Here is a 24,616-nt window from a genome sequence, read left to right as displayed (position 1 = left end):
CTTAAATAGAGTAAAAAAGGGACGTCTGACCCCGCCCCCACCCCCGTCATTTTGCGCCCTAGGCAACCACCTATGTATGTCACCTTTGTCATCGGCCAGCTCTGCCTTGGTGTCTATTCCTTAAGCCGGCAATGACAGAAAAGAACATTGCATAGCATATGTCTACAAATGTTTTCTTGTGTATTTGTAAGCTTCTCGAGAAAGATGTAATGGTGACTTACCCAAAATTAGATACAGTAAAATACAATAAATCATGCTTTTTTTCTACCATTTTAACATGTAAATATTACATTACAACCAACTCTGAATGGCTAATGTGTAGTAAAAATAAACAAATCACAAAACCATTGAATTTATTTAGCAAAATAAAAGTCTGATAAAAGAGCTTTTGTTTATTGTTTTTGTTTGAAGTCTAAGCGTAAAGTAGCAACGATTATCATAATCAGCATCAGCAATTGCAATAATAATAAAACAAATACATAATTACAAAACAGACATCTGAAAGATTCATTTTGTGTCCGGAGGCACTGAGAACAGTGCAATTCAATGTTAATTCATTTAGAATCAGATCTTCATGCATGGTTTGTTCATAAATAAGTTTCACAGTATATGGATGTTTTTGTAAGTATTGAGGACTGAGAGAGAACATGCCTTCAAGGTCTTCATAAGTTCCAGCCTCTACAGCACAAACCACACCCATTTGCCTAATTTGCATATTACAGAAAAATGCATGCTGTCTTGCCGAAACCTCAAATATACCAGTTGCTGTACATAAGCACATGGCACCTGTACAAGAAGCATGTTAAAACATGTGTGCGTATGTTAGTCATATATCTTATGTGTGCTTTACTGTGTACACTTAGTGCATTAACACAAAGGCTTATTCAGTTCTTCAGTTAACGATTACATATAACAAGAGGGTTTAATCTTAATTGATGTATGATCTCATTATTTTAAATGATGAACTGCTGAAAGGGTTGATTCCTTTTATAACATGCCAGATAACACCAAATCCCAGCCAAATATAGTAAAAGATAATTGTTCTGGTTCCAGGGATTTTTTTGGTTGTGACAAGAAATACTACATTCCAAATGCGAAATGTGTCCATTTCCTCTGAAACTTTTAGAAATGTTCATAAAAATTTCCAACTGACTTCAAGAGAATTTTTCTCTGAGATGGTTAGTTTCAGATTCAGTATTACAGTCACACAGCTTAACTGACACTAAATAACCAGTAACCAGGCAGAAAATATGTCATTTTTATTGGCAAAAAGAGGGATTTATTCGTTCTCTGTACTGTATATTTAATCATCACTCTCTAATTTAAAAAAAAAAAAAAACACAAATGACACAAGCATCAAATATTTTTCATTAAAACAGACTTAAAAAAAATTATGAAACGTATACTTGCTCAAAACAAACAAGTGTGTTATTAAAGGTGTCAACCTGTAACCCTGCAAACACTCATGTTTGCAAACAAATTGTAAAAAAAAAAAAAAAAAAAAAAAAAGAAATGGCTGGCTTAGTGTTTCACTGTAGTTTGATATTGGTTGCATGTCCTAAACTGTTTCCCCAAATTGTGGTTTTAAGTTCAGTAATTGCTCGTCAGAGAATTTCATTTGAAAATGTCACTCTCTACCTTATCTCTGAATGTTAGTCAATGTCAATCCATACTAGAAAACACTATTATGGCCCAAATGGCCTTCTTTTTAAACTTTTAATCATTTAATAAAGATAAAAGGATCTCATTGTGATAAATCTATTCAAATAACTCTACTGAACCTTGCGACTTTTTGCTAGATAGCAACAAACACATTTGCATATTGTATATATCTTTTTGTACTGTATGACAAGTATGGTGCTGCTGAGGGTTCATAGATCCTCAGGGTTTATAGAGTCTTTCTACTGATGACCCCACAGTATGTGCTTCATGAGGGCAGCAAAACACACTAATATTTCATAATTTACCCATCCTCGATCTAACCATTAACTCCACTGTTCTCCATAATGGTAAACTCAAAAAACTCAAAAAACCTGCCCGGTTTCAGCAATACATTGATGCAACAAATATTATTATTTATTTTTTTCCCCTTTAAACCTCCCAATTTGGAATGCCCAATTCCCAATGTGCTTTTCTTGGTCGTGTAGTGATTTGCCTAGCAGAGGATGAATCCCAGCTGCCTCTGTGTCTGAGACCATCAATCCATGCATCTTATCATGTGGCTTGTTGATTACGTTGCCACGGAGACATAGCGTGTGTGGAGCCATGCCATCCACCACGGCATCTGCTCAACTCACCACGCGCCCCACCGAGAACCCCATGTGACTCTAATGTGACTCTCATGTGACAGGCCAATTTGGTTGCTTAGGAGACCTGGATGGAGTCACTCAGCACACCCTGGGATTCGAACTAGCGAGCTAGTGAACTCCAGGGGTGGTAGCCAGAGTATTTTACCACTGAGCTACCCAGGCCCCTGATGCAACAAATATTATACGTAGTCCAGACACAACTGGATTAGGTAAACCTAGATGAATTGTGCACAATGAAATTGAGACCAAATGCAAAAGAATTGTGTTGCATTAGCTCATTTTAATTAAGTTAATTGATCAAGCATTAAAAATCACATTTAGTGAACACCCAGAAGTCTGAACACATTTAAAAATTTCACAGCAATGTGATCATATTACTTTTTGATGACTGTTTAATTACACGTATACTTTACGCAACATAATTATGTTCTCATCACAAACATAAACATATTATTTTGTTTTTAAGAGTACTGGTTTAGTATTTTCAATAGAGCTGCTTTCCTTTTTTTCAGAATAGGGTAGATCGGTGCTTGTTATTTCACCTTTAAAGTTGCAGTATGTAAGATTCAGAAACCCTTGTTATTAATGACACCTGTAGGCTGTTAAGTGAACTGCAGCCAGCTATCTGTTGCTTGTGCGCACACTCCATAGGGACGTGAGCATCGGACAAAACAATGACGTAACGTACAAAGAGACTGAACGTGATTCAACGGCATCATGCTGACAGATGAGGTAGCATAATTAAAATTACACAGTTATGATTGTTTTACTACAACTTTGAGACTGTATATTATATTTGACTCTCCAGTGCTGGAACAGGGCTAAAACAAAGTGTGGATATAGGTCTGACTATGCAAGACTGTAGTTTGAAGTAATACTTTTCTTTGCATGATACATTGACTGCATTTATACGATAGCGTATGTCGGCGTTAGCTAGCTAGCCAGCTTTATCAATAGCTGTTAGCTAAATTTGGTGGATGATGACAGTAGCTGTTTATAAAACAGACTGTACACTGTATGTTGACACAATTCAATATTGATGTGATTCCATCACAACTGTCATTTTGATATATCGACGCGCTATTGTTTTATAATAAAAGTATATATTTTCTGTATAACCAAGTTACGTTACACTAAAGAATGGGTCTTTTTGCATTATCTTGAACATTGTCTAGCATTCATTTCATGTGTTATTGTAGTTTACCTTGCTGAATAATTACAGATTAGCATTGTTTATGTCAGTCACTGTGAATCAGCATACCTGACTTTTAGTATAAAGAGAAGATCGTTGAAATTATTTGAAAGTTACGAAGCAAGGTAGCTTGCAATTTGTCAGCGTTAGCAGGTAAGATCATGTTAGCTAAAATTACACAGATCAATCCTTATGGCACTATATTTCACATGCTTTGCAGTTATGTAAGCTTACTTGTCCAATAAGAAGAACGCCAATTCAGGGTCGGTTTTGATCCCCAAAACCGAACGAAGGTCCCTCCAGGAATCAAATGCCCTGCCGATGTTCACTCTAGTTTTCGCTCGACCACGATCACGTTCCCGCTTAGCCAGATGGGATTCAGTAGATAAATGTTTTGGGTTTTTTTTGGGCTTACTCGGTTTGTGTAGGAGTCGGTGTTGTGCTGGGAGCCGGACGTTTGCTGGATTCCATCTCTAAGATAAAGTTACCTAGTGTTGCAGTTTGTTGTCGCTGTTGAATAGCGGATGAGAAGCGATTACTGAGGCAAGGCTCTCGGGAGCGCACATAAACGTCACATCCTTTGGATTTTCCCGGCAAAAGCGACCCGCTCCCTTCGCATAAAAATCAGACTACAGGCTTTAATAGGCAACCTAGGAAGTCCGGGAAGGGCTCATTTTTTAAGTTGCGTTACAAACCGTTCACACATTGGCAAAAAAAAAAAAAAAAAAAAAAGCGAATATTACATGAAAATTTAACATTTAAAATATATAAGTAATTTCATTCCGACTGATGTGCAAATGAATAATTTAGAAAGAGTTTTGAAACTTTTTTACCAATTAACTGAAAAGAAAGGACTTTAAAGAGGGATTTACCCACAAATCAAACATCACTATGGCTTGCGAATAAGTACACAATCTCTAACCTAAAGCAATATTTAGGTGATGCAATATTATAAAGCAGAACATAACTAGAAAAACGTAGATTCACTTTGGAAATTCACTTTTCATGTGTATTTGAAGTCAAAGAATAAACTCTAAAATTGTGGGTGGGCCTGGGTCTAATTTGGGTGGGTGCGGGCCCACCCTTGGCTACACCACTGCTGCCCAATAGAATGGTTTAGGATAGAATTCAAAATAAATAACCTAATTTCAGTGTTGGGGAGTAGCTAACTACAAGTAGTGACTCTACTAACATAACAAAATTTTCAGTAGCTTGACAGTAGCTCAGCTTCTTTAAAAACAGTGTAGCTTTTCAAGTAGAGAACTACTTTTTTCAGCAAGTAGCGGTGTAGCGTGACCAAATGCTACATCATGTTTTGGTCAGATTATATCTAATAGCCTTCTTTATTGCGTAGAAGCCAACCTTCTACCTGCAAAACATCTAACGAATTTGAAGTGTATTCTGGATGCTGCTCACAATTAGGCAGCGTCTGTCTTCTTCTTTTGTAACGTTCTTTTTGTAAGATCATGAACTAAAATAGTGCATTATGTATCTACTGACAGCTTATTACACATCACAATAAGAAGAGATTGTGATGATGTGAAGCGAGCAACCACATTTTGTTTACTTTTACAAGATGTACAGGGGCGGGTAAATCTGAAAATGATAAAAGAACACAATTCTATTCTATGAAACAAACAATGTTTTAGACACTTTGTTGTTAATAGACAACATAAAAGCATATTTACCTATACTTTCTTTTATAAAATAATTCAAAATGTTATTATTACCAGTTGAGGGATTTTATTTCTGTTCTGAATATGTTTATTTCGCTTCTCATTATCTGTGCATTATTGGGAGCAGTGAGAGAAATTATTCCTATCATTTCTCAATTTCTTAGCATTTAATCAACTATTATTTTAATGTAAAATGAACAAAATTATTGGTGAAAAAAAGAATGTATTATGGCATGTATTATTATGCAACAGTCTATCAGAGGGTGACCAAACGTCCTCTTTTTTTGGACCTGAACAAAGCGTCCGGCCTATTTCAAAATTGCCTCTAAATGTCCAGGAGATTTTTATAGAGCAACCTATGTATGTGACCTGTAAAGCTGAAACTTGCATGTCAATGGCAAAAAAAAGTCCAAAAATACAATGAACAAGAACACAGGTCATGGGAAAAACAAGCCCTGTGAAAAGTTTTTTAATGGCATCTGATTTTATGTTGTATTTTATGGCCATTATTAACTGTATTAATTATTAACTACTGTATATACCAGTGTTGGGGAAGGTACTTTGAAACTGTAGACTGTAGTCAAATTACTCTTTTGAAAACATAGTTAGCTACACTACAAGCTACTGACAAAAAGAGGCTAACTACATCGAAGCTATTTAAGGTGATATCAGATGATAATTCTGCAATCAGAGGTTATAAATAAAGTTTTATAGTTTAGTCCATAGAAATGTAGCAATATGAACATAAATATACAGGTAGTTATATTTATAATATTATCTTAACCCTTGTGTGGTGTTCATTTTTGGACCCTTTGGTACTGTTCGGGTCAAATTATTGGGGATTTTAAAGCAATACAGAAATAAAAATGTACATAAAAAACTCCTTAACATATATTGTCTTTATCTCAATTCCAAACAATATAGATAACATATATGATTAATGTTTGCAATTAGTCTCTGCTAGATCACATTTAACAATGGAAGTGCCATTCGTTTTTTTGTTATAAAGTTATAATTTATGTAAAAATAAAATCCACTATAATAAAGAATTGGATATCTTCAGAACAGAATGTCTTAGAGACTTGCGCTTTAGCGCCTTTGAATCAGGTTAGTAGCCAATAAGAATCACTCTGTTTAATGGTTAACCACACCCTAGCAACCATTTAGTGATCCAATTCAAAAAGGCTGAGAGGGATATTTTCAGATCAGAATATCCTAGAGACATGAGAGTTGGCTTGTTTAACTTGGGTGAGCAATCAGTCTCCAAGTATCATCATGGAAACTATTTAGCCATGCCCTAGCAACCAAACCCCATTGACTTCCATTCCAAATCGCTTAGATGTTTATCTCAGGATCAGAATGTCGTAGAAACTTCATTGTTGGCTTGTATGACTCAAGACAGAAAGCAGCCTTCTTAGTATCACCCTGGCAACTGCTTAGCAACAACATTGGCTTACCCTAGCAACCAAATATCAAAACACATATCTCTGCACCAGAAAATCGTAGAAACTTCCGGGTTGACTTATTTCACTCAGGATAGCAAGAAGCCTTGATAAGTATCACCCTGGTAACTGCCTAGCAACCAGATGCGGTTACCCTAGCAACCATGGAACAACACCAATATCTCTGGACCAGAACATCCTACTGTCATGTGGGTGGCCTTTTTCAACTTGGGGCAGTTGGTGGGACATCGTGGTGAGAAATTTTGCCACGGCAAGCACCACTCATATTTTCTTCAGGAAATTTACCTATCTAGTGAGTGAGTAAGTGTGTGTGTGTGCATGTTTCTGTGTGTCTGTCTGTGTGTCTCTGTAGGTTCCCATACTACAGAGGGTAAAGAGAGCAGGAAAGTGGGAGCAGACGGCTTCTCGTGCTTGGATTGTAAAAATGTAGCAGGTATATGTGTGTGTGTGTCTGTCTGTATGTTTCTGTGTGTATGCGGGTCAAATTGACCCGAACATCGTATAAAAGGACATGAATGTGTGGGGGCATTGTAGCATGTATACTCAATGACTTGTTTTTCTTTTACATGTTCTTCACAGAAAATAAGCCAAGACCATGGAGTTTCAGGCTGAAAAATTGTAACCTTGTATCATTTTTCTTTTGGTAAAAATTTGAAATGGGTCAATTTGACCCGAACACCACATAAGGGTTAAATAGTTGTATATGTAAAAGAGCATTATTGCATTTGTACCAAATAAATACTGTGCAAGTATATCTTAGTTAGGGTGAAACACTTTAAAGAAATAGCTCACCGAAAAATTAAAATTCTCTCATCATTTACTCATACCCTATGCCATCCCAGATGTGTATGATGTTCTTTCATCTGGAAGAGGTGTTAGAGAGGCCAGCAGGGGGTGCTCACCTATGGCTGCCGTCGCATCATCCAGGTGGATGCTGCACACTGGTGGTGGTTGAGGAGAGTCCCCTATTCACTGTGTAAAGCGCTTTGAGTGTAGTGTCAGAAAAGCACTATATAAATTTAATGTTCATTCATTTATCTGCTGAACTCAAATTAAGATTTGTAGAAGAATTTCTCCGCTCTTTTGGTCCATACAATGCAACTGAATTGGTGCCAAAATGTTGAAGCTCCAAAAATCACATAAGTCAGAATGAAAGTAATCCATAAGACTCTAGTGGTTAAATCTATATCTTCTGAAGCGATATGATAAGTGTGGTTGAGAAACAAATCAATATTTAAGTCCTTTTTTAATATAAATTCTCATCCCTGCTCAGTCAATCTCCACTTTAACCTTCACATTCTTCATTTATATCACCCTCTATGGGATGGAAGAGAATTTCTAACAAAAAAGGACTTAAATATTGATCTTTTTCTCACCCACACCTATCATATCACTTCGGAAGATATGGGTTAAAACACTTGAGTTGTATGGATTACTTATATGCTGCTTTTTTGTGTTTTTTGAAGCATCGAAAATATGGCACCCATTCACTTGCATTGTGAGAACCAAAAGAGCTGAAATATTCTTCTAAAAATCATAATTTGTGTTCTGCAAAAGAAAGAAAGACATACACATCTGGGATGGCATGAGGGTGAGTAAATGAGAGAATTTTCATTTTTGGGTGAAATATTCCCTTAAGTTTAATATATACACTTATTCTAAATACAGATAGAAAAGACACTATTTTATATAAGAGCAAAAACATAGCGATAAACAGCAGCAATTAACTAAATATTTAGCTTGAATCAAAAAAGATGGGCTCAAGTAAATCGGTGAATCATTTACAGCAGGGGTGGGGAACGTCAGGCCTCAGGGCCGTATAAGGCCCGCGAGACCATTTTACCCAGCCCGCGAGGCTATTTGAAAAATAATTTGAAAAGCAAACAAATGGCCTTGATTCAGTAACTTGAAAAATTCTATTAAAATAATGTTTAAAAACTATTTTAAATGATTACGCAAAATATTGTAAAATAGATAGATCTTTTAGTGTTTTTTCTTGGTGCGTGAGCACGTAACGGAATGCGTATTTTGATTTCAACCCACAATCATAAATTGCAAGAAACTGTATGACCCGTGAATAATTTCGTAAATACTTGAATGGCCCTTAATGGAAAAAAGGTTCCCCTCCTCTGATTTACAGTATTTTAAATAGTTTGTTTACAGTGACCACCCAAACGAATCCATTCATTAAAATGAAATGTAAAATTTTTTAAACATTTCTTACCCACTCATTAACATGAACTGTCCGAACAAAGTAATTCATTAAAATGACTTGGACTTCCTAACGTTACGAGAGCGAACTGTTTAAGTAAGTGTGTGTTTGATTACTCCCTCAACATCGCTGCGTATGAGAACTGTAACGTTGGAAAATGTAGCTTCTTACAGGAAAAGCTATAATATTATGAAAAAGCAAAGTCACGGTCAATTAACGGTTTCGGTTTTGGTGCCAAAAGCGAGTTGTATTTGAAGTTGTAAATTATGTAATACAGTCCTCAGGAATGCAAATCTTATTAACCATAACCCAAACCCCAACCCTAAACCTAACTGTCAGTGGAGTAAAAAGCAACCTTTGAATCGCACTGTCATTGTTTATACAGTATGAATGTGATTAGAGTGTGAGACCAGAACCTTTGTGAATCGATGCTTAAATGTCTGATGGGCAGTTCTTGCATGCATCATAAGCACAGGAGATTTGAATACACTAGTTTTGAAAGCTATCGTACGGCATCAGAGGACATGGAATATATATAGTATGGATAACTTTTATTGTACTTTTTTTCTTTTTTGGAGCATGACAGCCCAGTTTCTATTCACTTGTATGGAAAAAAGCTGAAATTAAGTGGTCTTTTTTTCTTTTTGTTTCTCTTTTTTTTTTTACATCAATATCATGTTTAAATTTGGGGTTGAGGTTTGGGTAAGGGGTTAGACCAGGGGTGTCAAACTCGGTTCCTGGAGGGCCACAGTTCAGCAGAGTTTAGCTCCAACCCTAATTAAACACACCTGAAGCAGCTAATCAAGGTCTTCAGGAGTGCTTGAAGATTACAAGGAGGCATTCTGGAGCAGGGCTGGAACTAAACTCTGCAGGGCTGCGGCCCTCCAGAAACTGAGTTTGACACTCCTGGGTTAGACTTTATGGTTAGTTTTAGGATTAAGGATTCGGTTAGGAGTAAGACGTAGTAAAAATCATTACTAATGCTGAATTTTATTGATTTGAAATTCATTGTTTGTTTGATTTTTCTCTATGGGAATAAAAATGTCATGCTTTTGGACAAGCCAACTCCTCCAACATGGGACCAGGTTGGCTACAGGAAAAATTATGAAAATTGCATTTAAATACACGCAGACACTTTTGTTGATATTGGGTGATGTTCTAAATAGGTTACAGACAGTGTTGCACAAGTAGGATCGGCATGGCAAAACCACAAGCTGGCAAATATTTCAAAATAATAAATGCTGCCAAGCGAGAAAAACAAGGTGTGAAAAGTGTCATTGAAAAAAAAAGAGGTGATGAGAAAGCAGAACAACTGAACAATGGCTTTGCCAACAACTGCTCTGAAAAGATGTGCAGATAAAGAAGCATGTCTGCTTTTACACATAACAATCCAGAAAGATTTAAGAGTGGGAGAATGTGAGTTTGTGTGTGCTAGCTTTGTGTATGCTTTGTTCTGAATGTATTGTCGATGGTAAACCTGAGCTTAATTGGCTCTTACCAGGCAAGCAAACTCACTCACACGGTTCCTCATGGAAGCTATTTTAAAACATGACAGCTGATGAACAAGCTCTAAAGGAGTGCATTTGATCAAGTCTGTGTTCTAAGTTGACACGATTGTTAACAACAACAAAAAAGGAAAACACATTTATAATGCTACACACAAACTACACACAATAGAGGTGCTTGATCATAAATCACTTCCTTAGCTTAAAAACAACAGCAAGCACGCTTTGGGCAAGCATCTAAAAGATCCACCTATTATTAAGTAATGTGTGCATCTGTTGTCTTGTGACTTAGATCAAAGTTAAAGAATTTGAATGTTTTGGGCTATTACTCTGAACTCAGAACTGCTTGCAAGGCTTAAGATATAACACATTGTGTGTACTCAGGGTTTTAGAAATGTTTGATAAGCACTGATGAATGTTGTGCAGCCGTTGAACAAATGTCTCATTAATCAATGTTTCACAGTAGTGTGGCTCAGTGTTACAACATCACATAAGAATGGAATCATATCACTTTGAACACCTGTTTCCTCTTAAAACTCATCAGAATAAAACATCCCAATACTTTATGTTGTGTACAGATTTTTAAAGAATGAATAAAAAGATTACCAAATCGGTGTCAAGCTGACCATAATGCATTATTCATTTGATCTACCAAAATAATAATGTATTAAATAAATTATTAATTCTAATATCTATTACAGGTATACCAACCACTTCAGGAGCAAGTCAGACATATGGGTACATTGTGTATATATAGTAAGACAATATTTGCAATTTTCAAAAAATCGGCATCAGCTGATAACCATGGATAACAATGAACGAATGCCGATTAAGTGGCAGTTTAAACTTTCAGTTCCAAAATTGAACAACTACCATGTCAACATTAGAAACATTTAATAACAATACTTTATCTCTTTTTACACATAATTTAGTGAATTTTAATAAAATATCTTGAATTGTTTTTGTTAAAGGGACTGTTCACCCAAAGATGAAAATTCTCTCATCATTTACTCACCCTCATGACATCCCATATGTGTATGACTTTTTTCATCTGTTGAACATAAATGAAGATTTTTAGAAGAATATTTCAGCTCTGTAGGTCCATACAATGCAAGTGAATGGGTGCCAAAATTTTGAAACTGCAAAATCCACATAAAGGGAGCATAAAAGTAATAACACAACACATGACTTGACTTGGCTATATGACTCCAGTGGTTAAATCTGTGTTCAGACATGATATCACAGGTGTGGGTGAGAAACTGATCAATATTCAAGTCATTTTTTTTATAATAAATTCTCCTCCCTGCCCAGTCAGTGGCGATATGCAAGAAGAATGTGAATCACCAAAAATACAAGAAGAATGTGAAAGTGAATGAAAAAGGAATTAAAATTGATCTGTTTCTCACCCACACCTATCATATCACTTCTGAAGACATGGATTTAATCACCAGATTCGTCTGGATTACTTTTATATTGCCCTTATGTGGATTTTGTAGCTTCAAAGTTCTGGTCACCATTCACTTGCATTGTATGGACCTACAGAGCTGAAATATTCTTCTAAAAATCTTCATTTGTGTCCAACAGAAGAAAGTCATACACATCTGGGATGGCATGAGTAACTGATGAGAGAATTTACATTTTTGGGTGAACTATCCTTTTAATTTGAGCAGTTTTGTACAAGTCTCATTTAATGTCATTAAAGTTCAATATGTTAAGTTCAATCAACAGTGTAAGCCACATGGGGATTTAAAGAAAGTGCAGTGAGACAAAGAACATGGAAGATTGTGACCTTGACTTTTGCAATACTGCTCTGTACAAGTACTTTTGCAAGTTGCTTATCGAAACAGAATTAAAGCGTCTGATTCAACAGAACTTCATGAGTATTACGTTTTCTTTGTAACTACAAACATATGCACACACACCCACACAAAACTGAAGAGAAAGGACACGTCAAACTTGTGTACAACAGTTTAAAATTAAATTTTAATGCATAAAATAATAATACTCTCCAATAATAAAAAAAAACAAAAAAAAAAAACACTTGAGAACTATGTTTTTACAGTGCCCCGGTCTTTCCACATTAATGAAATTCTAAAAAAAAAAAGCACAAGAGGTAAAAAGGTAAGGACATAATGTCAAGCAAAAGGTGTAAGACTATCTATAATCTTTCCTCGTTTAACACACATTAAAATACCCAACACATGCGGTTTGTCACAGAGAAAACCCTAAAAGTAAAATTGTTTAAGGAATTGTTTAAAAAAAAAAAAAAGAGACAAAAATGAAAATTGCCATCATTTACTCACCCTCATGTTGTTCCATCCAAACCCCTATGATTTCCTCTCTTCTGTGGAACACAAAAGGAGAAATCTTGAGGAATGTTCCGGTGGCTTATTTCCATGCAATTACAATCAATGGGGACTGAAACTTTCAAGCTTCAAAAAGGATATGAAAGCACCATAAAACTTTCAAACAAGTGGCCCATAAGACTTGTGTGCAATATTTCAAGTCTTCTGAAGCCAAACAATAGCTTTGCGTGAAAAAATTTGAAAATGAATCAGACCGCTTTTGACACTGATTCATTTAATCAGTTGACGTGTCCAATGATTCAATTAAAAGCTCTGACTCAAAGGAACAATTCATTCACAAATTGGACATCGCTACTTCACTCATAAACTCTCATGAACACACCAAATAATGCTACCGTATGGCTTCAGATGACTTGGAATATAGTGCACAAGTGGATGGCATCCATCGGTTTCGAGAGACCATGGAATGTGCACACTGAAGTCAGCTGGTGAAACAGCGTCTGCTGTGGCTGTACAGCCCAACGCGAGAGTGGCAGACTCTGCCGCAGTTGTCACAGGTGAAGTTCATGTACGAGGGTTGTTTATTCTGCCTCCAGGAGTGCTTTTCTTCTACTGCCTGACTCATCTACCTTTCTCCCCTTTGGAGCCCTTTAGTCAATTCGTGGTGCCATTGACGGCGGTCACTGGCGTACTCCTCCCACTTCTCAGTGTCCAGCTCCCTCATGGCGCGCTTGCACACATCTTTGAAGCGAAGATGGGGGCGTACCTTTGCTCATTTACTGGTGGCCAGCTCCCCATACAGGAGATCTTTTGGAATCCTTCCATCCTACATGCGATAAATGTGGGCCAGCCAGCATAGACGGCGTTGGTGCAGGAGTGTGAGGAGGCTTGGAATCTGGGCGTAGTTGAGGACTTCATTGTTGGTAATATGGTCGGTCCACTTGATGCCCAGGATGCGCCTTAGGCTGCGCAGGTGGAAGGTGTTGAGCCTATTTTCTTGCCTTGGTAGAAGGTCCAGGACTCGCTCCCATACAGCAAGGTGCTCAGAACACAGGTTCTGTACACTGCCACCTTTGTTCGGGCGGTCAGCTTCCTGTTTTCCCAGGCTTGCTTTGTCAGCCTGGCGAGAGTTGTTGTAGCGCACCCAGTATGCCTGTTGATCATGGTGTCCATGCTGAGGTTGTCTGTTATGGTAGAGCCGAGGTAGGTGAATTCGTGGATCACCTTGTGTACGTAGTTGTTTGACTGTGGTCTCAGGGAGGTGGTCCACCTCTTGGCCCATTACATGCGTTTTCTTTAGGCTGATGGTCATGCTGAAGTCCTGGCAGGCGTGGGAGAACATGTCCATGAGGCACTGCAGCTGCTCTTCCTTGTGAGATGCCAGGGCAGCATCATTCACAAAAAGCATGTCTCTAATGATGACCTTGCGGACTTTGGTCTTCGCCTTTAGATGGGACAGACTGTAGAGTTTTCCGTCTGATCTTGTGTGGAGGTAAACTCCTTCTGTGGCTGTGCCGAATGCATGTTTCAGCATGACTGCAAAGAAGATGCCGAACAATGTTGGTGCTAGTACGCAGCCATGTTTGACACTGCTCTTGATGTTGAAGGCATCTGATGATGAGCCTACAAAAAATCGTATAGACTTGAAACAACATGAGGTTAAGTAAATAATGAGTATATACAATTTTGGGTGAACTATTACTTTGAGGTCTTTGTTTTAGTTGGTACCAAAACAACAGCAGTGCATGCCACAAAGTAAATGCAGACTTGTAGATACTCTGTGATAAAGTTTGGCATTACAGATCATTATGAGTAATAATGAAAAGGACAGAATAGTGTTTAAATGGTTTTAATATTATGTTGGAAGATGTGTGTGTCTGTTGACAGCAAGCAATTTCTGAGTGATTTTAAACAGTAAATCAGCAGCATTTGAGTCTGAGCCTCCAGTGAATAAACTTTAATAAACAGATGTCTCTCTGTTAATGAACATGCACTCAGGATGTTGGAGCTCCTCTTTGGTATCTGCTAGAATAGCAAATGTTTACAGTATTTTGGAGGGTTGTCATTTTTTTTAAATCAAGTTATATTGCACTAGGATACAATAGTGGATTTATTGGCCACATTGAAATCCACACATACATACAAAAATACGCACAAAGTGTCACACACGATAACAATGGGGTGCAAACATTATACAGCGCAACATGAGTACAATCATCTGTAGCCTCTCTGCAGGCTGGTCAGTGCTTACTAGGGAACTGTCAATCTGATATGTCAGTAACAATACAAACAGACTTAAATCAACCTCAAATCAACCTTAGAGAGGCTTGATTGGGGACAGAGCTATCTTAACAGCTGCAAAAGGAGTGAAAAAAGGAGTATCAATTAAAAAAGTTGTCCAAGTCACGGAAGCTCCAAGAACCAGAAAAGAACGGCATCATAGAAATTCTTTTCAGTTTTGTGTTGTTTTGATCGTTTAAGCTGTATGTTCAGTTCTGCCCAGACACTTTAAAAGCCTGTTAGCTCTCTAAATGAGCACTGAGGTGAAGGAACTTCCCACACTGAAAACCCCACACTGTCCTCCTCCTCTAAGATGGCTAGTCTAGAGGATGGCAGGACCAATAGGGTGGGAGGATTAACAGAGACAGAGCCGATGTCTACGTTACTCCAAGACGAGGAGCTTAATGACAGCCTTCCCAGGCCCTCGTGATGACAGTTGACTGTTTATGAAGACTAGACTCCATATCCCCACTGGCACAGTTACTGGATGGTACTTGTGTTAGTAAGGTTTTCCAGAGCAGGACAGGGGCTGTTACTGTCTAGACTGCTGTAGAGTGCCCTCAGGTTAGATACAGTCTGCTGTAGCTCTGCCCGTTCCTGCTGCAGAGTCTTTACTTCCAAATGCAGCTCAGCCTCTCGACTCACCAGGCCCTCCACACGAGTCTCCAGCCATCGGACCTTAGCATTGGCAGCCTGATGAAAAACAATATTGAAGTTCAGGTTTGTTTCCATTTCCATTTAAGTCTGCAATTTAATTATGCAAAAATAAACAAAATTTACACTAAGAACAATTCTTAATTTCCATCTGTCTCTGGAATAAAGTTCAGACACCTGAACTGAATTGTCTAGATGCTGAAAAAAGAAAGAAAAAAAAAAAAAGACAAAACTAGGGCTGTCACGATTATGAAATTTGGCTGACGATTAATTGTAAAACAAATAATTGCGATTATGACGATTAATTGTCTGTTTTAGGGCTATGACAATTAACTGTCTCTTTAAGGGCTTTCATGATTAATTGTCTTTTTTCAGCATGTGCGCTTCATACACATTAAGAAGCCATTTTTATTTAACTTGAAATATACAAAACAAATAATAAAATAGGGACATGTGATTTCTTGTTAAGGCTTTAAAAACTTATGACATGAAAAATGATGTTTTAAATATCAAAACTGTCTTTTTGGTCAACTTTCGTTTTGGCCAATTTTACATTTACAATGTTGTTTTTTTGAACAATCTTTCGCACATTATTTTAATGCTCCGTTTAAACCCACGAGCCCTTATTTGTCATGAAGCAAAACCTTAGAGATTTTGTTTCATCATTTCATCACTCCACAGTAATTAAGTGTGCGTCTCCTTTTCTGTCACTGCGTGTATGAACCAGGAATATTTGCCATTACACGATCTTTTAAAATTAAACCATAGTGCTTTGCGTTCACTATCACAGTTTATACTTGTTCGTTTATATTTTCTAGTTTGGCGTGAGCCTCTGCTTACAGCGCATGCATTAGATCGCTTCACATGCTCCTCTGGACAGGAGCTGGTTGAGATCTGCGGACGGTGCGGCTCAGTGACGCTTGGACTCCGAGTTTAACTGAATGACACACAAACGCACATTTGTGCATGGCATTTATAGAGTATATTCACTTAAAATTCCCCTTTTTGGGCATCAAAATGTGATTTGAATTAGAATGGCCAATAATCACGGTTATCTCAAATAACCGCGATCAGACGGTTATTTATTAATCGCCACAGGCCTACACAAAACAAAACAGAACAAAAATCAAAACATGAAGCAAAACACAGAACAAAGCACAAAACAAAAACTAAATCAACAAACAACAAAAATCCATAAATATATATATATATATATATATATAAAAAAAAAAAAAAAATTTCATTATGATATTTCAGACTCGGTGTGAACTTTGGACACCTGAACTGAATTGTCTGGATGCTGAGCAAAAACAAAACATAAAAAAAACCACAAAAAAAAAAACACACAAAACAAAACACAGAACGAAATAAAGCAAAACACATGAAACGAAATAAAACAAAACATGAAAAAAAAAACTACAACAGCAAAACAAGCCTCTGGAACCTCTGATAAAAACAAAACAAAAAAATGGATCATCGCAGTGTGAAAATTCGAACTTGAATGTGAAGGAGTTCAAATCGATGCATTGCTTCACTTTTAAATCTTGAATAAATTTTCTCCAAAAAGTCTGATGCATTGTGAAGCCTTTAGAATTTTTTTTTTGTATAAATGCAAATATATATAGGGATTCTGCTTGTGTTAGTATGAGCCACCTGTAGCTCCTCTAGTAGGTCCAAGTTTTGCTGCCGGAGACTTCCATTGGTCTTCTCCAACTGGGCGACCCGCTGTGATTGGCTGAGGGTAGATGGACCATCTAAGAGCTCGTCCTGAAGAACGTGATATTCCACCTCATAGGCCTGCAGCTGCTTACTGATATCCATCTCAAACACCTACAGGTACACAGACATGTACAAATGTATGAGATGACAAACAGCAAGTCAAAGCATGTTTCTTTGTGCGTGTATATGCAACACACTAAGAAAACGTCCTTTGTACGTGTGTAGATGTGAGCTCTCCACATCTTTTGTCTTGTTTTATGGTCTCATAAATCCTCAAAAATGCCATGCAAATCATATCAAAGCAACTACATTGCAGGTCTAAGGGAGGCTAGTAAACTTGTAATGACGAGTTTTAGTGCAAAGGTGTCTCACGCTTAAACTCATCAACAACATATCTGGTAGGATGAGATACACTGACTGACACTATTAATTTCATAGTAGGGTTGCACCAGCCGTTTGTAAGGTCTTACTTAAATGGGACATATTGTTCACACTAGGGCCATCATAAATACTAGTTTGTTTGTAACTCTATACTTAAGGCAAGACATAGCAAGTAGGACTTAAGCACTTGGTAAAGTAATCTATAGTCACACAATATGATCTTTACCTTTATTGATCAATAGCAGCATTCAAAATTGTGAACAGAAAAAAAGTGATGAAAAGTCATATATTTTTACACATATAGTTTTATTATGCTACAGTTGTCACGTAACTGTCAAAAGTAATATATGAAACTTCCAATGTTTATAAGACAAAGAACAGGAAATAGAATTATCATGAAATATAACAAATTACATATTTATATCTGTAAATAGTAGGCTAAATACTCAGGAACTTTAGCTAAAATTAATCTGTCAATCAATAAATACTAGTAACACAAACTTAATTTTCTTTGAGTTGCAACCAGCACCAAGAGAGGAACATATGACTCTGAAATCTAACAGTAATACTATTTGGATTTTACTGCAATTTAATAAATAATAAAAAATAATAGTAACATACACAACATATTCTCTATTCTAGAGACAGTTGTGTGTGAAAATCCCAGGAGATCAGCAGTTACAGAAATACTTAAACCCTCAGCCCGTCTGGCACCAACAAGCATCCATGCAATTATCTAATCAGCCAATCATGTGGCAGCAGTGCAGTGCATAAAATCATTCTGATACGGGTCAGGAGCTTCAGTTAATGTTCACATCAACCATCAGAATGGAGAAAAAATTTGATCTCAGTGATTTTGGCAATGGCATGATTGTTGGTGCCAGATGGGCTGGTTTGAGTATTTCTGCAACTGCTGATCTCCTGGGATTTTCACACAAAACAGTCTGTAGAATTTACTCTGAATGGTGCCAAAACATCCAGTGAGCGCAGTTCTGTGGACGGAAACACCTTGTTGATGAGAGAGGTCAACAGAGAATGGCCAGACTGGTTCGAACTGACAAAGTCTATGGTAACTCAGATAACCACTCTGTACAATTGTGGTGAGAATATCATCTCAAAATGCTGTTCTGAGATGCGGGTTGGCGCTGTTTTGGCGGCACGAGGGGGACCTACACAATATTAGGTGGTTTTAATGTTGTGGCTGATATGCGTATTATACAAATTTGTATTATATAAACTAGGTACAGTATGCTTCAAGTAAAGTCACTAAAGCAATGTCTTATCATATATATCCACAAGACATTTTTAAGAGGTTCAATGGTAGAGCATATTTTCTGGGCATCATATTTTCATTTGGCCTATGACCTACAGTATGTTCCACTTAAATGACACCATCTTGGAAAAAATTACATGGGAAATTTCTTCTCTCAAAATGCAATGTATTGCATTTTTATATCTTCCATTATTTAAGTTTGACTTGTAATGTATTGTAAGTTACAACTTTATGTTACGACTGTTTATAAGACCTTGTTTTTGTAACTTTGCTTAAAGCAGGCCAAGGACACTTATAATGGTATATGATCACATCATAATGCCTTATGCCTGTTCACACTATGCACTTAAACAATACCTGATATATTAAGTATCTTGTAAGTGCTGTCATGCAAAATCAGCATAGTGTATACAGTCATAAGTCATAACAACTAAAACTGGATTCTGTGTTGTAATATATTGCGCATTATACTCTTTAAGCTTACTCTTAAGCATTTTATTGTAATATAACTGTCCTTAAGTTGTAACATATTATATGGTGAATTATGAGAAATTATAAATGCATTATTATTGCATTATGTATTGGGTGTAGCTGTTTCATGCCCATGTGTACTTCTCTCATTAAGTACTTGCTTACTGACTTATGCGCTATACAGGGTTTACACTTGATTGCATTTCACTCCCATTTATGTTGTTACTTGTACTTTCCACACTTTTTTACTTTGCTTGTACACTTTCTAAATTAAATATCTAAGTGTATTTATAGTTTGAAAGTGGTTGTGCACTATTTGTACTATTCAGAAGACTTGACACCCCTCTTTGTATACTTCTTGTAATGTACCGTTTAATATATTCAAATGCACATACATGCACGGACACACCGAGCAACACCCATACTTTACTAACTCCATCTATTATTTGTACCGAGTTCATGATGAAACAAGCATTTAGGCAAAATCACACATGAAGACCAACGCGGGACACACCCAAGTTTGTGCACAAGTGCGTGTTGATTGTGTAGAGAATGACACACGTATATTGGTGTTACCACAAATAGAATCCACACCCAAATGTGCCACAGACTTGTCTCTTAATGCAAGTAAAGGTATGTTTGTATGTGTATATGCATATGTGAATCATACAGCTGTTAAGAATGCAGGTATGGTGAAGGCATGTGTGCTAACACTGACACACATATTACCTGGTTGCATGGTTGTCACAAAACCAATACTAGTGAAAATTGTAATACTGATTCACAAAACTAATTTCAATACCACAGCCAAAAATTAAACACATTTGAATGCAATTCTTTATTTAAAAACTTAAAAAATATAAAAATAAACAAATTAAAGGCATTAAGACAAGTTATTCGATATTTTGATGCAAGTTTTGTACTTTTTTTTCCCCATTCACTTAAAACATAACTGACTAAGTTTACATTAATACCGGCATTTGACTAAAAAGCGAATTTGAGTGTTCACACGCACAGCTGTATAATCACAAGGCACAAGTGCTCTTCACAGAGCATACATGCAATTACGCATGTGAGCACTTAGGTATTGAACTGAGCCAGTACAACGGATATTGTAGAAAGATGTTTTTTACCTGTATTTTATCTGCATGTTTTTTGTTTTTTTTTACTATCGAATTCCTTTTCACATCCCTACCTGATTGATGGTCTTTTCCATTTGCACAAGGCCGAGATTGGGTAATGTTGTTTTGATGAACTCAACTATAGACTCCAGATTGTCATGTTGAAGAATCAGAGGCTTGTGGCTGCCAAGAAGACTCAAGGCCACCTTGAAGATCACCTCTGATCCCTGGAGAAAAAGCATGTCTGAAAGATAGAAGTCAATAATAATAATAAAAAAATGTCTATAATAAATCAATGCAAAAGTTTTCAGTGTACACTAATGGATCCATTTGAAGGAGTCCAGAAAACGCAATCATGACAACATAAAGGGTCATTCTAAAAGACTGTGCTGCCTTTACATAAAAAGGATAAATTAATATATTTTTTTAAGAAAAAACAAACAAACAACAAAACATATTCAGTGAAGTGTATTCATACTTTTGACTGAAAGTGTACGGTACATATATACGGAATTAAACTAAATAAATGTTTACATGACATTTCAATATTTATTTCATTTATTGCCCTGAATGTGATCTAGTTTATCCAACTTTGTTTTTCATTTTTCAACTTTTGTGAAGCATTTAGAATAGGACTGATACCACACATCCTCGCCTTCACATGATAGACTAAAATGACAAATCTTCACTCATTTGTGATTGGTCATACTCTTGGGTTACCATAATATCACAAACCTGAATAAAATTAATAACAAAGAAACCCTGCTACTGTTATACACCCACTTGCATAGAGTTCCAATTTACTTTATTTCTTTTATATATATATATATATATATAAAATCGAGATCAAAATAAAAAAATTTAGTTTTGTATTTGAACCTACTGTATTTGAATGTTCTGTATGGGGAGTGAAAAAAATACTTCACAGACCACTTGACAGTTTTGATGGCACACAAGAACCAAAAAGAGGACTGGTAATTAAATCTAAGGGAAAAAGTGGTGTACACCCTTCTTAAATAATATTTGTTGAGCAGGGAATTGTGTACATGGAAAATCAGTATTATGTAGTAATTCAGTTATTTCATTCCCCTTACCTACAGAATGATGAGGCTACACTAGTTTACCACTTGTCTCTATTTATAATTATTATTACTTATAACATTTTCGTAAACAGAAGTAACAATTTAAGGCACGGTTACAGTACACTTAATTTACTCCCATTCATACGCACACGAACGGCGGAGGCCGGAAATGCAAGATCATGCAAAGAAATTCCGTACAATGCTGCGTAACAAAGTTCAAGCTTGGTGAACTCTGAACTGCGAATCTGGATGACCAGAGGACGCGTGACCAATAGAAGATAAGAGAAGATAATAGAAGATTTCAAAGCTGTGTTTTATTGTTGCTGGAAAGAGAGAAGACACTATATTTTTAATTGAATATTATTTGTGAAGTGTTATTAATTAAAACCATAAGTGCTCCTGCATGACATCATATCCTTGTCTGTTGTACAGAAAATATCCACGTGCTCAAAGCCTGGTGTGATCGCCCCTTTAGGCAGACCATTTCTGGTCTTTGATTGTTATCAATTTTCCCTGACAGGGTGAAGTCAGGCTTAATCTGTGTGAAGGAAACCATCTATGTTAAGAGCAAGAATGTATCTTTTACACCCAACTGCACACACATTTAGATAGACAGCAAACTGACCAGCAGATGGGAAACTGAAAATCTCCATTAGGGGTTTGATGAGGCTTGGTGTTTGTCTATATATCTATGTGTCTGTAAAGATTATGAAAAACTGTGAATGGAATATAGTGTGTATGTGTGAGTTTAAAGGCAGTGTGTGTAAAAAAAGATAGTACAACTGATTATCTTTGGATAGAAATCTGTGTGTTTGTGTGTCACACACAAGGTCAGTGATATTCAACCTTATAATCACAACACACACACTGTCATGGGTTTGTGATTAAGCAAAACAAAGTTAGCGCCAGTCGCTAGGCATCAGTGATTGTGATTCTCATGCATAATTAACTTCAGCGTACCCATAAGGAGATAGAGAGAGGGAGACGCTGATAAAGATAAAGAGAGGAAGAGGTAGAGAATTGTGCCCTTTGAAATGATACATGGTGAAGAAGAGATTGCCAAAAATAAATGAAACAGAGGGTCCCTTCTTCAATAAAAGACTGTATTTTTTATCATCTGCCAACCAAAGAAAAACAGCTTGCATTGTGGCAACGACAAAAAGAGAATGCGCTTTTGTGTATGTGTGTGTATGTGTTCTACAATATCACTCCAGATAACAAAAGAATTCCAAACATGTAGGCCATCTTCATGAACACTTCTGTGGAAACTGAGAGAGTGGCAATCCAAAAATCAGCATTTGGCAAACATTCAAACAACTACAGCACCTCATGCTTTCGTTTTAACCATTTAGCTCATTAAAAGATGCCTTTGATCTGTTGCAAGTGTGGCTTAGTGGTTGAAAATCTGAGCTGGAGACCAAAACCAAACGTTTGTAGGTTTAAATCCCTGAGGTGGCAATTCATGAACTCCGTACTACCACTGTGCCCTTAAAGGGATAGTTCACCCAAAAATGAAAATGATCACATTATTTACTCACCCTCATGCGATGTGTATGATCCCAGATGTGTGTGACTTTCTTTCTTCTGCAGAACACAAATTATGATTTTTAGAAGAATATCTAAGCTCTGTAGGTCCATACAATGCAAGTGAATGTGTGCCAAAATTTTGACGACCCAAAAAGCACATAAAGGCAGCATAAAAGTAATCCATATGACTCCAGTGTTTTAATCCATATTTTCAGAAGTGATATGATAGGTGAAGGTGAGAAACAGACCAATATTTAAGTCATTTTTTGCTTGAAATTCTTCTCTCTGACCAGTAGAAGGCAGTATGTTTTAAGAATATGAATCACAAACAACACAAGAAGAAGAATGAGAAAGTGATCCGTTTCTCACCCACACCTTACAGAATATTACTTCTGAAGATATTGATTTAACCACTGGAGTCGTATGGATTACTTGTGCGATTTTTGGAGCTTCAACATTTTGGCACCCATTCACTTGCATTGTATGGACCTAAAGAGCGGAGAAATTCTTCTACAAATCTTAATTTGTGTTCAGCAGATTAAAGAAAGTCACACACATTTGGGGTAGCATGAGGGTGAGTAAATGATGAGAGAATTTTCATTTGTTTTGGGTGAACTAACATTTTCCTCCGGAATGGCCACTTGATCCATTTATTTGGACTGGTAAAGTGTGCATCATGAGTGTGTGTGTACTGAAGTGTGCTTGAGGCTGTGCGCATTCACCGAACACTCGGGCCACGAATCCCAGTGGGAAGTGTGAGGCGAAGGCGGTGAGGAACCAGGGAGCAGCGTAGAGACTGGGGCCGATTTCGTACAGCTCAAGATGAGTGTAAAGCTCCCTGTGATAGTCATGCAACAGACGGGACAGCTGATACATCTGAATCTGAGAGGGAGAGAAAGGTAAAAATTGACAGTTAAAACACAACATCAGCCATTAGAATAAAAAAGGTGTAAAGGAAGGTAGACGCTATTTACACTTAGTGGCAGATATTTATATGGGGTACTTTTTGTACCTTGGTTTTAATACTAACAAGTACTATTTGCATGTTGTCTAGAATATGTTACTAGACAAAACGCAAATAGTGTGTATATAACAAGAATATAATATTTAACAACAATAATAGTGTATATAGTATAATTACATATCCTGAATATTACACACACACAGTGTACATACAACATTATACACAGGTGATCTTTCAACTTCAGGCACTTTTAGCACTGTGGACTTTTAAAAAATAAAGCCTAGTAAAAAAAAAATTCACACTCTTTAATATTTTTATTCTGGCTACAACAAATGTCCAACAGTGTACAATGTACATGCATCACAGGAGATTTATGTCATACATCTCAAATTCTGTATTGTGTTTATTAGAACTCTGTGATGGAACTGACATTATCCAAAGTTTTAAAAAAAAATAAAATAGCAGAACCCTTTTTCTTACT

General features: G+C 36.7%; 2 protein-coding genes across 6 annotated transcripts in view; one reads left to right on the top strand and one right to left on the bottom strand.

Annotated features, from left to right (window-relative positions):
• LOC127444521 (uncharacterized) overlaps window positions 1-24,616 on the top strand; it is a 212,668-nt gene that overhangs the window by 61,881 nt on the left and 126,171 nt on the right. The window lies entirely within an intron of this gene.
• LOC127444517 (TBC1 domain family member 1-like) overlaps window positions 14,497-24,616 on the bottom strand; it is a 111,628-nt gene continuing 101,508 nt past the window's right edge. For all 5 annotated transcript variants that reach the window (XM_051703909.1, XM_051703905.1, XM_051703906.1 and 2 more), the window contains 4 exons: window positions 23,894-24,053; window positions 20,637-20,806; window positions 17,251-17,427; window positions 14,497-15,636 (listed from right to left, as the gene is read on the bottom strand). In XM_051703909.1, coding sequence (XP_051559869.1) covers window positions 15,424-15,636; window positions 17,251-17,427; window positions 20,637-20,806; window positions 23,894-24,053 — 720 coding nt within the window. In that variant the 3' untranslated portion in view covers window positions 14,497-15,423. The remainder of the gene's footprint in view (window positions 15,637-17,250; window positions 17,428-20,636; window positions 20,807-23,893; window positions 24,054-24,616) is intronic.

This window comes from Myxocyprinus asiaticus, chromosome 8 (assembly GCF_019703515.2).
Source record: "Myxocyprinus asiaticus isolate MX2 ecotype Aquarium Trade chromosome 8, UBuf_Myxa_2, whole genome shotgun sequence".
NCBI lineage: Eukaryota > Metazoa > Chordata > Actinopteri > Cypriniformes > Catostomidae > Myxocyprinus > Myxocyprinus asiaticus.
Note: the sequence above shows the minus strand (reverse complement) of the source record. Positions and strands in the feature narration are given on the sequence as shown.